Genomic DNA, 13,110 nt, shown 5'->3' on the forward strand with positions numbered 1-13,110 from the left:
AAACTGACAATGGGCCACACGGTTTATGAATTGTAATTTTTAGTAAAGTTAGACCATGTATAATTGACACTGGGTTTTCTCATAAGAGTCCATTTATAAAATCCACTGGATTATTGACATTGGATTTTATAATTGACATTGGATTTTATCACAGAGTTTAGCTGTAATTTACTGGAATTTTTAATTGTATATTTACCGGGTGTTTTTATTTGTTCTGGTCTCTGGTCTAAGACTGTAATAAACCGAATTGATTGATACCACTTTTTTATTTTTATTTTTCTTGAGCCCAGAATTGTGGTGAAACATTTCTAAAACTTGGTGAAAAACTGAATTATATAACTGGGTTGTTGTCTAACTGATCGATTCCTACTAGAATTTGCAAAAGATCATATTCTCCAAACATTCCTGGGAGTAACATCTAAAATACGTTCTTCCCTATTTTTCAGAAAGAAGAGTTATATATTACAAAAGTAAAGACTCTTACTCTTTTATATGCCTTGATGTTTTAAAATTAGAATGTATTTGGGATTTTAAAAAGCAGTTGGGTACCTTAAGAGATTCCTCTACTTGTAGCAGAATACCTTATGCCACCAGACTCGAAATTCTACACCTAGAAAATCTAGAACTACGCCGCCTTCGGTCCGATCTAAGTATAGTATATAAAGTTACATATTGCAATGTCCTACCTGTCAATGAATACTTCAGCTTCAACCATAACAACACAAGAGCACAGAATAGATACAAACTCAAGGTTAACCTCACCAAACTTGATTGCAGGAAATACGACTTCAGCAACAGAGTGGTCAATGTCTGGAACACTCTACCTGACTCTGTGGTTTCTTCCCCAAACCCCAAAAGCTTTAACCTAAGACTTTCTGCTATTGACCTCACCCCTTTCCTAAGAGGTCTGTAGGAGGCGTGCATAAGTGCACCAACGTGCCTACCATCCCTGTCCTATTGTTTCTTTTTATTTTTCTTATATGTATCCATTTCATGTATTCATAATTATGTTTATACTTATACCTGTTATCTTATAATCGCTTGACAAAATAAAATAAATATATAAATACTGCAATCTGACATAGGATGTCCTATTTAAAAAGGTAAAGGTTCCCCTTGAACATATGTGCTAGTTGTTTCTGGCTCTAGGGGGTGGTGCTCATCTCCACTACAAAGCCAAAGAGCCAGCGCTGTCCGAAGACGTCTCCATGGTCATGTGGCTGACATGACTAAACAGCAAAGGTGCATGGAACTCTGTTCCCTTCCCACCAAAGTGGTCCCAATTTTTCTACTTGCATTTTTTTTGTGCTTTCAAACTGCTAGGTTGGCAGAAGCTGGGACAAGTAATAGGAGCTCACTCTGTTACGTGGTGCTAGGGATTCGAACCGCCGAACTGCCGACCTTTCTGATCGACAAGCTCAGGGTCTTAGCCACTGAGCCTCCATGCTCTTTCATGTCCTATTTAGATCCATGAAATTTGAATTCACTCCACTGCCTTCTTTCCGATTTGAAAGGCAAGGCGTCCCAGTATGGATTTTAAGCACTGTAACGTCAGCTTTAATATTTCCTACGGCCCTTATGTTTTTGCAAGGATTGCAATGTGATCTTTTTTTTTAAAAAAAAAAAAAACATCTTCAATGTGTAAAGCACCACGCTTTTCAATTTAGAAGTTGGTGATCCGATCTCTCTTCAATAATGCTAATATTCATCTGGTGTAATAAAAAGAAATATGGTGGCAAAACACCACGCTTTAAATCAATGCAAACATTCAATTTTACAATTATTGCGACAGCTTTCACATAATGCTGCTACTTGTTTCGAAAACTGCTTTTCTGGGGTTGTTTGTGGTAGAGTTGAGGTTAACATTTCTATAAGGGGAAATTGAAATCCAAATCTCCCCTTCTATCCCTCTTTTTCTCTATTACTCTCTCCCCCCCCTTCTCTCCCTCCTTCTCTCTCCCTCTTCTTCTCTCTTTCTCCTCCTCCTCCTCCTCTTCCTTGTGATCTCCACTTAACCATCACCTCTAAAAATAAAACACTGCAGGATCTTGGGATCCTAAAAGCAACCTTGGTAGACCACATAATAGCGTTCAGATCCCATATTTGATACAACCGGCTCAGTGTTATTATAGAAGTGAGCTTATTTATCCTGATCTGAGCTCCCAACGATCTTAGAAGCCACTTCATCAAACAGTAGAGGTTACCTTTTGTGGCATCCATGCCTCCCACAGCATAAAGTGAACCAACAGTGGACTTCCGGGGCTTTGTCCGTGGGCTTTGCATCATGGATCTCCTTTCTGGTAATAGGTGGTATTTCATGGCTTCCATTAAGAGTTTCTGGCACTGAAGATTAGTCGTGAACATGGGGCTGTTTTCCAGGTCAGCTAAAAGCTGAGGCAAACATCATCTTATTATTCGTACTGAGAGAATCAGGAAATTCCCTTCTATCAGCAATTCCTTATTAACACTATTGTTTATTTTCCAGAGCTAACTGGACTAGGAACCAGGTTGTGCATCTAACGGACACTAGATGAGATAAATACAGGGCTCCTTAAATGTCTGATAAAGCCAAGTGAACACTCCATGTTGTGTTGTCCAGTTGCATTCTCTGGATCTATTGCAGCGCCAATGAACTCTATATAAAATACTATGTCCTAGAAATGGACCAAATGTTTGTGGAACTCCATCACGGGGTGAGGTGGAGACCAAAAATAATAGGGTTTTAACAGCATGTCTGGACTATGTGTGCATTTTTCTTAACCCAGTAGTAGGTCCTTCCTCAATGACTTCTTGAACAAAACATTTCAAAGACCTTCTATATCCACAGCATAGGTTGATTGACCAACTGACTGAATTAATAGATTAATAGATGAACAGAGTTGGAAGTGACCTTGTAGGTCATCTAGTCCAACACACACACCCCACCCAAGCAGGAGACCCTACACCATTTCTGACGGGTGACCGTCCAGTCTCTTCTTGAAAGTTTCCAGTGATGAAGCTTCTACAACTTCTGAAGGCAAGCTAACCTCAAGACATTTTTTTAGTCTTAGAAACCACATAGATAGAGCTTCTCCATGATGAGTGATCCCTAACCTGTTGTAGAAGAAGAAGTGACCAAACCTAGGGTGAAGTTAAAACAGGGATCAGCCTAGAATCTCTATCTAGTAACAAATAGACTAAGTCTAACCTGCCTTGAATTCCATTGACCTTTATCTCACTTCAAGCAGGGGCTAACCATTAGTTGAGAAGATTTGTTATGTAGTCATAAATCAGTTTATTTGGACCTTCACATGCAAAGCTATTTTTCAAAGAACCCGAAGATCAGACAAGGAATAATGGATGGATACTGAACAAGGAGAGATTCAACCTAGAAATAAGGAGACATTTTCTGACAGTAAAAACTATCAACCCACGGAACAAAAGTCGCCTTCGGAAGTCATGGGGGCTTCATCACTGGAGGCTTTCAAGAAGAGATTGGGCTGCCATTTGCCGGAAATGGTGTAGGGTCTCCTGCTTGGGTGGGGGGTTGGACTAGATGACCTACAAGGTCCCTTCCAGCTCTGTTCATCTGAAACCTGATCTTCTGCCCCTGTTCTTTCAACGCTGCCCTCGTTTCCATTAAGTCCATCCACTTTGCTTCTGGTTGCCCTCTTCTCTTTCCTCCCATCTTTCCCAACATAAGAAGCTACTCAGAGAATATTCCTAGCACACCACCCCGAACCTACCTCTGGGGAAAGTAGGGGCAATCTGATGTAAGAGAGAAGCATTCCGAGCTCCTGTTGCCGATGGTCTAAATCATGCTGCACCCATATCATTAAGGCCTTGAAGATGGACTCCTCATCTGGGACGTTAATGTCATCGTTGGAAAGCAGCTTAGCAATTTCACCAGCAGGAAGTAACAGAAACTCCTGGCTCTTGATGACTTCGGTGAAGTGTTCCTTAAGAAGACAACAAAGAAAAGGTACTTAAATACCACTTTTTAAAAAACAAAAAATACAACCCCTTAGAAAAGTCACAATGGCTTACAAGAGAGATTCTCCTATCTTTCCCCCCCACAGTAAGGTTCTTCCAAAATACTGCTGGATAAAATGACATATGTTCATAATTTAAGAACAGAAATAGAGAGTTGAAAGGGACTTTGAAGGTCTTCTAGTCCAACCCCTGATTGAGCAGGAGATCCTATGCCATCCCAGACAAAGGTTGTCCAATCTTTTCTTTAAAAAGCTCCAGTGACGGAGCACCCACAACTTCTGAAAGCAAGCTGTTCCACTGATCAATTGTTCACAATGTCAGAACTTTCTCCTTAGGAGTGGTGTGGGGACCTAGAGGTGGTGCTCTCACCTCACAATCAGGAGGTTGTGAGTTCAATCCTTGGTAGAGGTAGATATTTCTCTCTCTGGGCACAATGAGAATATATCTGCTGAACAAAACTCCGCATTGGCGATAGGAAGGGTATCTGGCCAGTAAACACTCCTGCTAGCTCCATTCATTTGCCCAGATTCCACCATGTAGGGGATTATGGAGGTCATTAAAAGATGATGAGGACCGTCAGAAATTTCTCCTTACTTCTAGGTTGGATCTCTCTTTGATAATGTTCCATCCATTACTTCTTGTCTTGACCTCAGGTGTTTCGGAAAAGTAACCTAGTTTGATTTCTCTTTAGAAATACCAGTTGCCTGACATTTTGGATCCATAGTTAACTTAAGAAAAGAGTCATTCCTTAGTCTTTCTTTTATAGGATTGCAATGCTAACTGTGAACTCACAAAAAAGAAAAGAAAAGATGTAAGAGTTATCTGCATATTAAGGCAGTGGCTTGCTAGCAGCCGTTTAATCCTGCACTGTTTTCTTAAGTGCGCCGACTTGCTGAGCACGCATTTTCTTTTTTTTAAAAAAATGCAAGAAAAGAGCCTTTGGTGGGAGTGACAAAAGAGGTGATGGCCTCATACCTTCCTGCCCTCTCGTGATATTTTCAAAAAAAAAAAAAAAAAAAAAAGGAGCCAGGGAAGAATTATTGCAAACTTCAAAAATAGCCCTGGTTGTTTATGGGAAGTGATTTTATCTAGTGAAGCCAGCAGGAAACAGTTAAGAGACCAGATCAGTAGTAAAAGTTTTTAAAGAGGAATGGAAACCACTTGCTGGAGCCTCTGAGTTTGGATACCATCTGAACCTGTTTGTTCCTGGCCCAGCCTCTCTTTTCTAATATCTGTGGGGCAGCCACAAGGAAGTTTAGTTTAATCTCTAGTTTAAAGAAAAGTACGACTAGAGATGACATGATAGCAGCCTTCCAGTATCTCAGGGGCTGCCCCAAAGAAGAGGGAGCCAAGCTGTTCTCCAAAGCACCTGAGGGCAGGACAAGAAGCAATGGGTGGAAACTAATCAAGGAGAGAAACAACCTAGAACTAAGGAGAGATTTCCTGACAATGAGAAGCGTGGGCTCTCCATCACTGGAGGTTTTAAGAAGAGACTAGGTAAAGGTTCCCCTCGCACATACATGCTAGTCGTTTCCGGCTCTAGGGGGCGGTATTCATCTCCGTTACCAAGCCAAAGAAGAGCCAGCGCTGTCCAAAGATGTCTCCGTGGTCATGTGGCCGGCAGGACTAAATACCGAAGGCACATGGAACGCTGCTACCTTCCCACCAAAGGGGTCCCTATTTTTCTACTTGCATTTTTACCTGCTTTCGAACTGCCAGGTTGGCAGAAGCTGGGACAAGTAAGGGGAGCTCACTCCATTATGCGGTGCTAGGGATTTGAACCGCCAAACTGCCGACCTTTCTGATCGACAAGCTCAGCGTCTTAGCCACTGAGCCACCATGTCCCTCAAGAAAAAACTATCTGAATGGAAGAGATTGTCCTGATTGAGCAGGAGGCTGGACTAGTAGATCCCCAAGGTCCCTTCCAGCTCTATTCTATTCTAAGAACAATTAATGAGTGGAACAACTTGCCTCCAGAAATCTTCCAACACTGGGAGATTTAAAGAAGAGACTTGATTGTCTGAAATGATACAGGGTTTCCTGTCTGAATAGGGGATTGGATAAGAAGACCTCCAATGTTCCTTCCAATTCTGCTATTCTCTTATTCTTATCTTCTCTTATCTTCTTATTCCTCTTCCAACGCAGCCCTCACTACAGTGTCTTGTCAAGCAGCGAACATTGGCGACTGAGTTCCCATCCTTACCAGGGATGGTATTCAGCCGGTTCAGATCGGTTCTTGAGCCCAGGTGGGGGACTGGCCCCGTCCACCTGCCCCCGATCTTACCTCTCACCTCTCCTATATAGTGTTGTTTTTCAGCTCTGCTGATTCACGCAGCAGAACGGATTGCCACGCCTCAGCTGAGCTAAGAAACAGCTGGTGGTCGGTGTTGCTGTTACCTGCGTGCACACAAATTGCACATTTGGCGTGCCCTGGGGAAGGTAAGAAACAGCTGATGGTCGCTATTTGTCCCATTTGTGCGCATGCAAAGCAGGGGGTAGGAGGCAGAAAAGTTTGGCCACGTCTTCTTCTCCTCCTTTTCCTTATTTTGTCAGCCCAAGGGCAGAGTGAGTGGGTGAAGGTATATACGTAGGCAATCACCCTGTCTCTGCAGCATCGGTCATGTGACTGAGTGGGCATGGCCAAATCTAATCCTACGTAGCTTTTTCTCTGGTAATATCACACTATTAACTAGAGCATACAAAATATTTGCTAGACCAATACTTGAATACAGCTCATCAGCCTGGAACCCGTATTACGTATCTGATATTAACACAGTTGAGAAAGTCCAGAAATATTTCACAAGAGTTCTCCACTCCTCTACTCGTTGCAGAATACCTTATGCCACCAGACTCGAAATTCTAGACCTAGAAAACCTAGAACTATGCCGCCTTCGGTCCGGTCTAAGTATAGTATATAAAATTATATATTGCAATGTGCTACCTGTCAATGAATACTTCAGCTTCAACCATACCAATACAAGAGCACACAATAGATACAAATTCACACCAAACTTGATTGCAGGAAATACGACTTCAGCAACAGAGTGGTCAACATCTGGAATACTCTACCAGACTCTGTGGTTTCTTCCCCAAACTCCAAAAACTTTAACCTTAGACTGTCTACTATTGACCTCACCCCTTTCCTAAGAGGTCTGTAGGGGGCATGCATAAGCATACTAACATGTCTACCCTCCCTGTCCTATTGTTTCCTTTATTTTTCTTATATGTATCCATTTCATGTATTCATAACTATGTTATACTTATACCTGTTATCTTATAATTGCTTGACAAAATAAATAAAATAAAAATAAATAAACTAAATAAAATCGACATCACTCTCAGCAAGGTGCCTCCCCACCTGGCCATGAGTGATGTCAAGTTGGCCATGCCCACCCAGTCACATGACCACCAAGCCATACCCACAGAACTTGTGGTGATAAATTTTGAATCCCAGTACTGATCCTACCATAGTGTAGACATGGGCCACTTGCAAGAGTTTCGAGCATCCTTGAGCATCTCCAAATGACCGGATTCCCAAGCAATTTGAAGGATGAAGTTGCTTCATGAGAAAATTGCAGCAGACCTCAATCACTGGTGAAAGTTGGAGAAGACAAGCCGCAGCCAACAAGCTCTCAATGGTGTCTTCTTTTAGCTCCAGCATGCCTGTGTGGTTCAATTAAAAGAAAGAGAGAAAGAGAGAGACAGAGAGACCCAGAGAGAGAGAGAGAGAGAGAGAGAGAGAGAGAGAGAGAGAAAGAGAAAGAAGGAAAGAGAGAGAGAGAGAGAGAGAGAAAATGAATAACATCTTTTTTTAAAAAAATGCCTTCTGGTCTTGAGAAGTGTGGAAGGTTAGGAGATATGGGGATAACTTACACTGAAGGTTTAGTTTAGTCTGGAAATCAATGGCTAAGTTTGCATGGTGTTCTCAATCAGATCAACAATATTTGCCCAGCCAACTAAGGTTGGTTTGTGCAAACTTGACAAAATCATTAATGCATTTTTCAGCAATCCATTTACTCTGTCGTGACCTCCAATATTAAGCTAACAACTTTATTTGATGTGTCAAATATTTACTGAATGACTCGTCCTGGCTGATGTGCCAAAGCTAAGCTATGTCAGCTTTGGAATGTCTTGGGTTGTGTTTTTGAGCTTCATATGAAAATGGTTTGTGAACCCAACTAGCTGAAGTATAGTGAAGATCTTCATTGAAACATGCCTACTCAAGAAGGTTGCTAGGGGAAATGATTGCACAATGAAGGTAGAACATAGAAACTCCCTTAATTTATAAGAACTCTGCTTTCCACCCAAAAAAATCCCATCAAATTATTGATTTTATAACTAGAAGAATACTGCCCCAAGATAATGTTACAGGGCCCAATCTGTGTCAGTCATTGGGACAAGAAGTTTAATCTTCCAAGCTTTTGAACTTGTGCTGGAGCCCATTCTGTGTCTGCTAGAGGTACACAGTCTACTAGAAAGAGATTCTCTGTCATGCCCCTTTCGGAGTCTGAATCTGAGGAGGAAGATGAACAGCTGACAGGGAGTGAGAGTGTGGCTCCAGTGGCTGTGGAGGAAACTGGGGAAGGGCAAAGTCTGGTTGGGCAGAGCAGGAGAGAGGTAGAACAAGGGAGAGGGAATTCAGAGGAAGACCCAGGCCCACCCCCTCTTCATCTTAGGGCACGCAGGGAGGAACAGAAAAGAGAGCAATGTGGGTTGCATGGCTTATGGGGGAGGAAAGGGCCCTGATTCCCTTCATTAGCTGCAGCTGGGAACACAGTGTATAAAAAAAGGCAAACTGTGTGCAGCAAGCTGTTGGGAGCAAATGTGACTTTATCTTGTATTGTCATGGCTTATCTGTGCTCCTGGCGTCTTCCCAACCATGTGAATTTTGCCATGCTTTCAAGTCTGAAATTCCTTCTCCTGCCCTGTCACACTAATTACTTCGGTTTGGTTTGTTTGAATTTTAATTTATAGTTTGTGTGTACCTTGTTTTGGACTGAATTTTCTACAGTGAAAGGCTGTTCCTGGGAGAGTTTTTCTCCAGCCGAAGGTAACCTGGACATTGGGGGCAAAGTTGGAGATAATAAAGGGACTCTTCTTGCTTATTTGACTGGGTTGCCTTTGTAACACGCCCCTTTGGGTCATCACATTCCCTGAGGATGAGCTCCAGCATTAATCTGAAAGTTCAGAAGACTAAACTTCTGGTCTTGGTGACCAACCCAGATTGGATCCTGGAAAAATAGTTCTCCTGCCAATAGATCAAGTGAGAAAGTGAGAAAGTGAGGAGGTGACTGGAGGGAAATGCAGATAAATGTTTGGCTCCATAACCCTTCTAAGCAAGGACCCACTTGAAAATGACTACATATGGAAGCTAGTTGAGAATTTACCTGTGTAGGCATAGAGCACAAGGTCCTTCAGGGCATCAGGGTCTACGCCTTCCATTTTGACTTCCTCTTGTTTTGCTTCACGGACATCATTGGTGAACATCGCCGCAAAATAATCAGACACGGCACTCAGAACCAGCCTGATCCCCAAAGACAAAAAGAAATAGTAAGAGCCACAGTGGCGCAGTGGTTAGAATGCAGTATTGCAGACCAACTCTGCCAGCTGTCAACGGTTCGATCCTGACCGACTCAAAGTTGACTCAGTCTTCTATCTTTCCAAGGTCAGTAAATTGAGAGCCCAGATTGTTGGGGGCAATATGCTGATTCTATAAACCACCTAGAGAGGGCTGTAAAAGCACTGTGATGTGATATATAAATCGAATTGCTATTGATATTTCTATCTGTTCTTAATACTGCCAGAAGCAATTGTTTTCATCCTTTGAGAGTTTGTTTTGTTTTAAAACATTTAACATTCAAATGATGTGTCGGTGGAGTGATGCGTACCTGACCCACCATCAGTATTCAATTTCCCTGAAGTCTAGAGAAAACAGTGAATCGGTATTCAATTTTTTTTTATTATTTTTTTCTGGAGAAACGTTTTGCTTTCCAGACAAAGAGGAATCCCTTTGCAAACCTAGTTAGATATTCTAAATATTCAAACTCTCCCTATTTGGAAGTTGATGGGCATTATCACCAAAGCAAACCATTATTGCCTTTGCACACTTACTTTATGGTTTGTGGGTCTAACTTTCATTTTGTAAATGACATTTGGGTCATTTATTACCCTTTGGGGAGGTAGTTACACAGACAGTTTTATAGCATGGGGATTTCAAAAGAGTCCGCTGGATTAGTTGCGATTTCTCTACAAAAGAAGGCAGGCAAGGCAATGATATGGTGGCAAAATAGGTTTTCTTTGTGCTTCTAATGGCTTTTAAAGTTATGTCTCCAGTCCTTACGGTTCTTATTTTAGAACTCTATAATAAGATTAATTCCAATGTTATTTGATCTCACTGCACAAAATATCATATATTCTTGTTCACCACCTAGTCATACCTTTGATGAGATGGGTGGCTATATAAATTTCAGATAGATTAGATGATAGATAGATAGATAGATAGATAGAAGATAGATAGATAGATAGATAGATAGATAGATAGATAGATAGATAGATAGATAGATAGACAGACAGACAGACAGACAGACAGATAATGGATAGTTAAAGAGAGAGATAAAGATGGATAGAAAGATAAATGGATAGATGTACATAGATGATAGATAAAGGATAGATAGATAGATAGATAGATAGATAGATAGATAGATAATTGATGGATGGATGGATGGATGGATGGATGGATAGATGGATGGATAGATGGCGAGAGAGAGAGATGGATAGAAAGATATAAATGGATAGATATAGATGAATACATAGATGATAGATAAAGGATAGAATAGATAGGTTAGAGAGAGCTGTGTGTGTTTGAGAGAGAGAGGTGTGTGGTGTGTGTGTGTGTGTGTGAGAGAGAGAGAGAGAGAGAGAGAGGAAGATGAGAGAGGGAAGGCGAGCTGTCTGAGGAGATTCATGTACAATAGGTCGAACACAATAAAGTGTTTGAAGAACTTGAACCTTTCACATGTGGATCTAGTTGCTTACGCTTGGCAGAATGTGACCCTAATCAGATCTTGTGAGATTTGCAGTGTCTCTCATCCATTTCCAAAACTTGTACGGCAATCTTAATTCCATATTATCCAGGCTGATCGAGGTTTCCTCCGAGATATGAAAAGAACGTGGACAAAAAGGTGGTACCTGTGAGCAGGGATCTTGTGGTCTCCAGCAATGAGAAGGACATCGCACAGCTGCTTCTGCTGCAGGTAGTTCTCCATCTTACGGAAGGTTTGCTCAGCATGGTTTGCAGAGTGGAAATAGTTATCAGCTCCATTACTGCTCACTCCCATAGAAGAGGAGGAGGAGCTGCTCACCGATAGCCTGTTAGCGAGAAAATGAACTGCTTTAAACAAGGTAATTGCTGCTTATGGAAATTACCACATTCAGAGACCCAGGAGGTAGATTAATGACTTTCCCCTAGAATTAATTTTTATTTGGAATCATACACTAGGATAGGTACCAAGGGACAGCTTCTTTCTTCCCTCTGACATTTAAGAGGTAACAGGGACCCCTGCAAAAACTATTTACAGAAGATAAATAATAATAGCCAGGAAAACAATTCAGCAAGCCAGAGACCCACAAGGAGCCCAGTGAGGTCCCAGGCTGCTATTTCTAAGGTTTTGTACACAAAGGGGCATTTTTTTTTTCAAAGTCTGAAATGGCTCCGGCCAGAAATATTGAATCGACTTTGGGTTTCATAACCTACATTTCCATTAAACCTATTTATGAGTTAGCCATGATGGATTGGGGTTAACAACAGGTGGAAAACATAATCCAGGTATAGTGCAAAAGACCATCATCTACAGAAAACCGAAGGCATTTGCTCCAGTCAACTGGGACTCCAACTCTCGCTCTCTCTCAGAATGAGCTACCTACAGCTCAGGTCTCTAAATGAGCATTAAAGGAATCTTGCTCTGTATCACCTAATGTCCACCTACTTTTCAGATGAAGCTGCCAACACTGACTGAGCCCTTAAAAGATACATGCAATATGGAAGGCTGAACTCAGACCTAAGACAGAATAATAGAGTTGGAAGGGACCTTGGAGGTCTTCTAGTCCAACCCCCTGTTTAGGCAGGAAACCCTACACCACTTCAAACAAATGGTTGTCCAATCTCTTCTTAGAAGCTTCCAGTGTTGGAGCATTCACAACTTCTGGAGGCCAGCTGTTCCACGGACTAATTGTTCTTAATTTCAGGAAATTTCTCCTTAGTTCTAGGTTGCTTCCCTCCTTGATGAGTTTCCATCCGTTGCTTCTTGTCCTGTCTCCAGGTGTTTTGGAGAATAGGTTGACCCCTCCCCCCCTCTTCTTTATGGCAGTCCCTCAAATATTGGAACACTGCTATCATGTCACCCCTATTTCATTTGCAAAGAATGTTGCAAATTAACTGGCACTGCATTTTGAGTTGCAGAAAATGTGAATGGGTGCAGAATTGGACCAAAGTATTCTGAAAGTAGCCATTATAATCTTGCTGGTGTAATTGTTTTTAATGGGGGTGTGGTGGCTCAGTGGCTAAGACGCTGAGCTTGTCGATCAGCAAGGTCGGCAGTTTGGCAGTTCAAATCCCTAGCACCACATCATAGAGTGAGCTCCCGTTACTCGTCCCAGCTTCTGCCAACCTAGCAGTTCGAAAGCACGTAAAAATGCAAGTAGAAAAATAGGGGCCACTTTGGTGGGAAGGTAACAGTGTTCCATGTGCCTTTGACGTTTAGTCATGCCAGCCACATGACCCACGGAGACGTCTTCGGACAGCGCTAGCTCTTCGGCTTTGTAACACAGATGAGCACTGCCCCCTAGAGCCGAAAACAACTAGCACATATGTGCGAGGGGAACCTTTACATTTTACCTATAATTGTTTTTAAAATGAAGACAGAATCAAGATACAGCTCCATCTTGAAGTTGTAGATTTCACCGTACTCCAAGTTGAATATTTATTATGGCATGATCAGGAATTTTATCTGGAAATCATGTCTCGTGCATAGCATTTGCTTCGGCACATTTTGCAGTTTCCTGCTCTTATTTCCATGCCTGGAATAGCTTTGTCTTTACTACTGATAGACGCAAAGTACATATTGTAGTAACATTCATTGT

The 13,110-nt window shown here is 41.8% G+C and overlaps 1 protein-coding gene across 1 annotated transcript in view; it reads right to left on the reverse strand.

The window, feature by feature from the left end:
• The window catches only part of KLHL4 (kelch like family member 4), a 36,056-nt gene that overhangs the window by 6,851 nt on the left and 16,095 nt on the right, over window positions 1-13,110 (reverse strand). Inside the window, exons 2-6 of the mRNA XM_026703148.2 lie at window positions 11,161-11,340; window positions 9,360-9,496; window positions 7,439-7,635; window positions 3,726-3,938; window positions 2,205-2,391 (exon numbers count right to left, since the gene is read on the reverse strand). Of these exons, the coding sequence (XP_026558933.2) occupies window positions 2,205-2,391; window positions 3,726-3,938; window positions 7,439-7,635; window positions 9,360-9,496; window positions 11,161-11,340 (914 nt within the window). The remainder of the gene's footprint in view (window positions 1-2,204; window positions 2,392-3,725; window positions 3,939-7,438; window positions 7,636-9,359; window positions 9,497-11,160; window positions 11,341-13,110) is intronic.

Source organism: Pseudonaja textilis, chromosome 12 (assembly GCF_049901715.1).
Source record: "Pseudonaja textilis isolate UNSWEBS1 chromosome 12, rPseTex1.2, whole genome shotgun sequence".
Classification (NCBI taxonomy): Eukaryota; Metazoa; Chordata; class Lepidosauria; order Squamata; family Elapidae; genus Pseudonaja; species Pseudonaja textilis.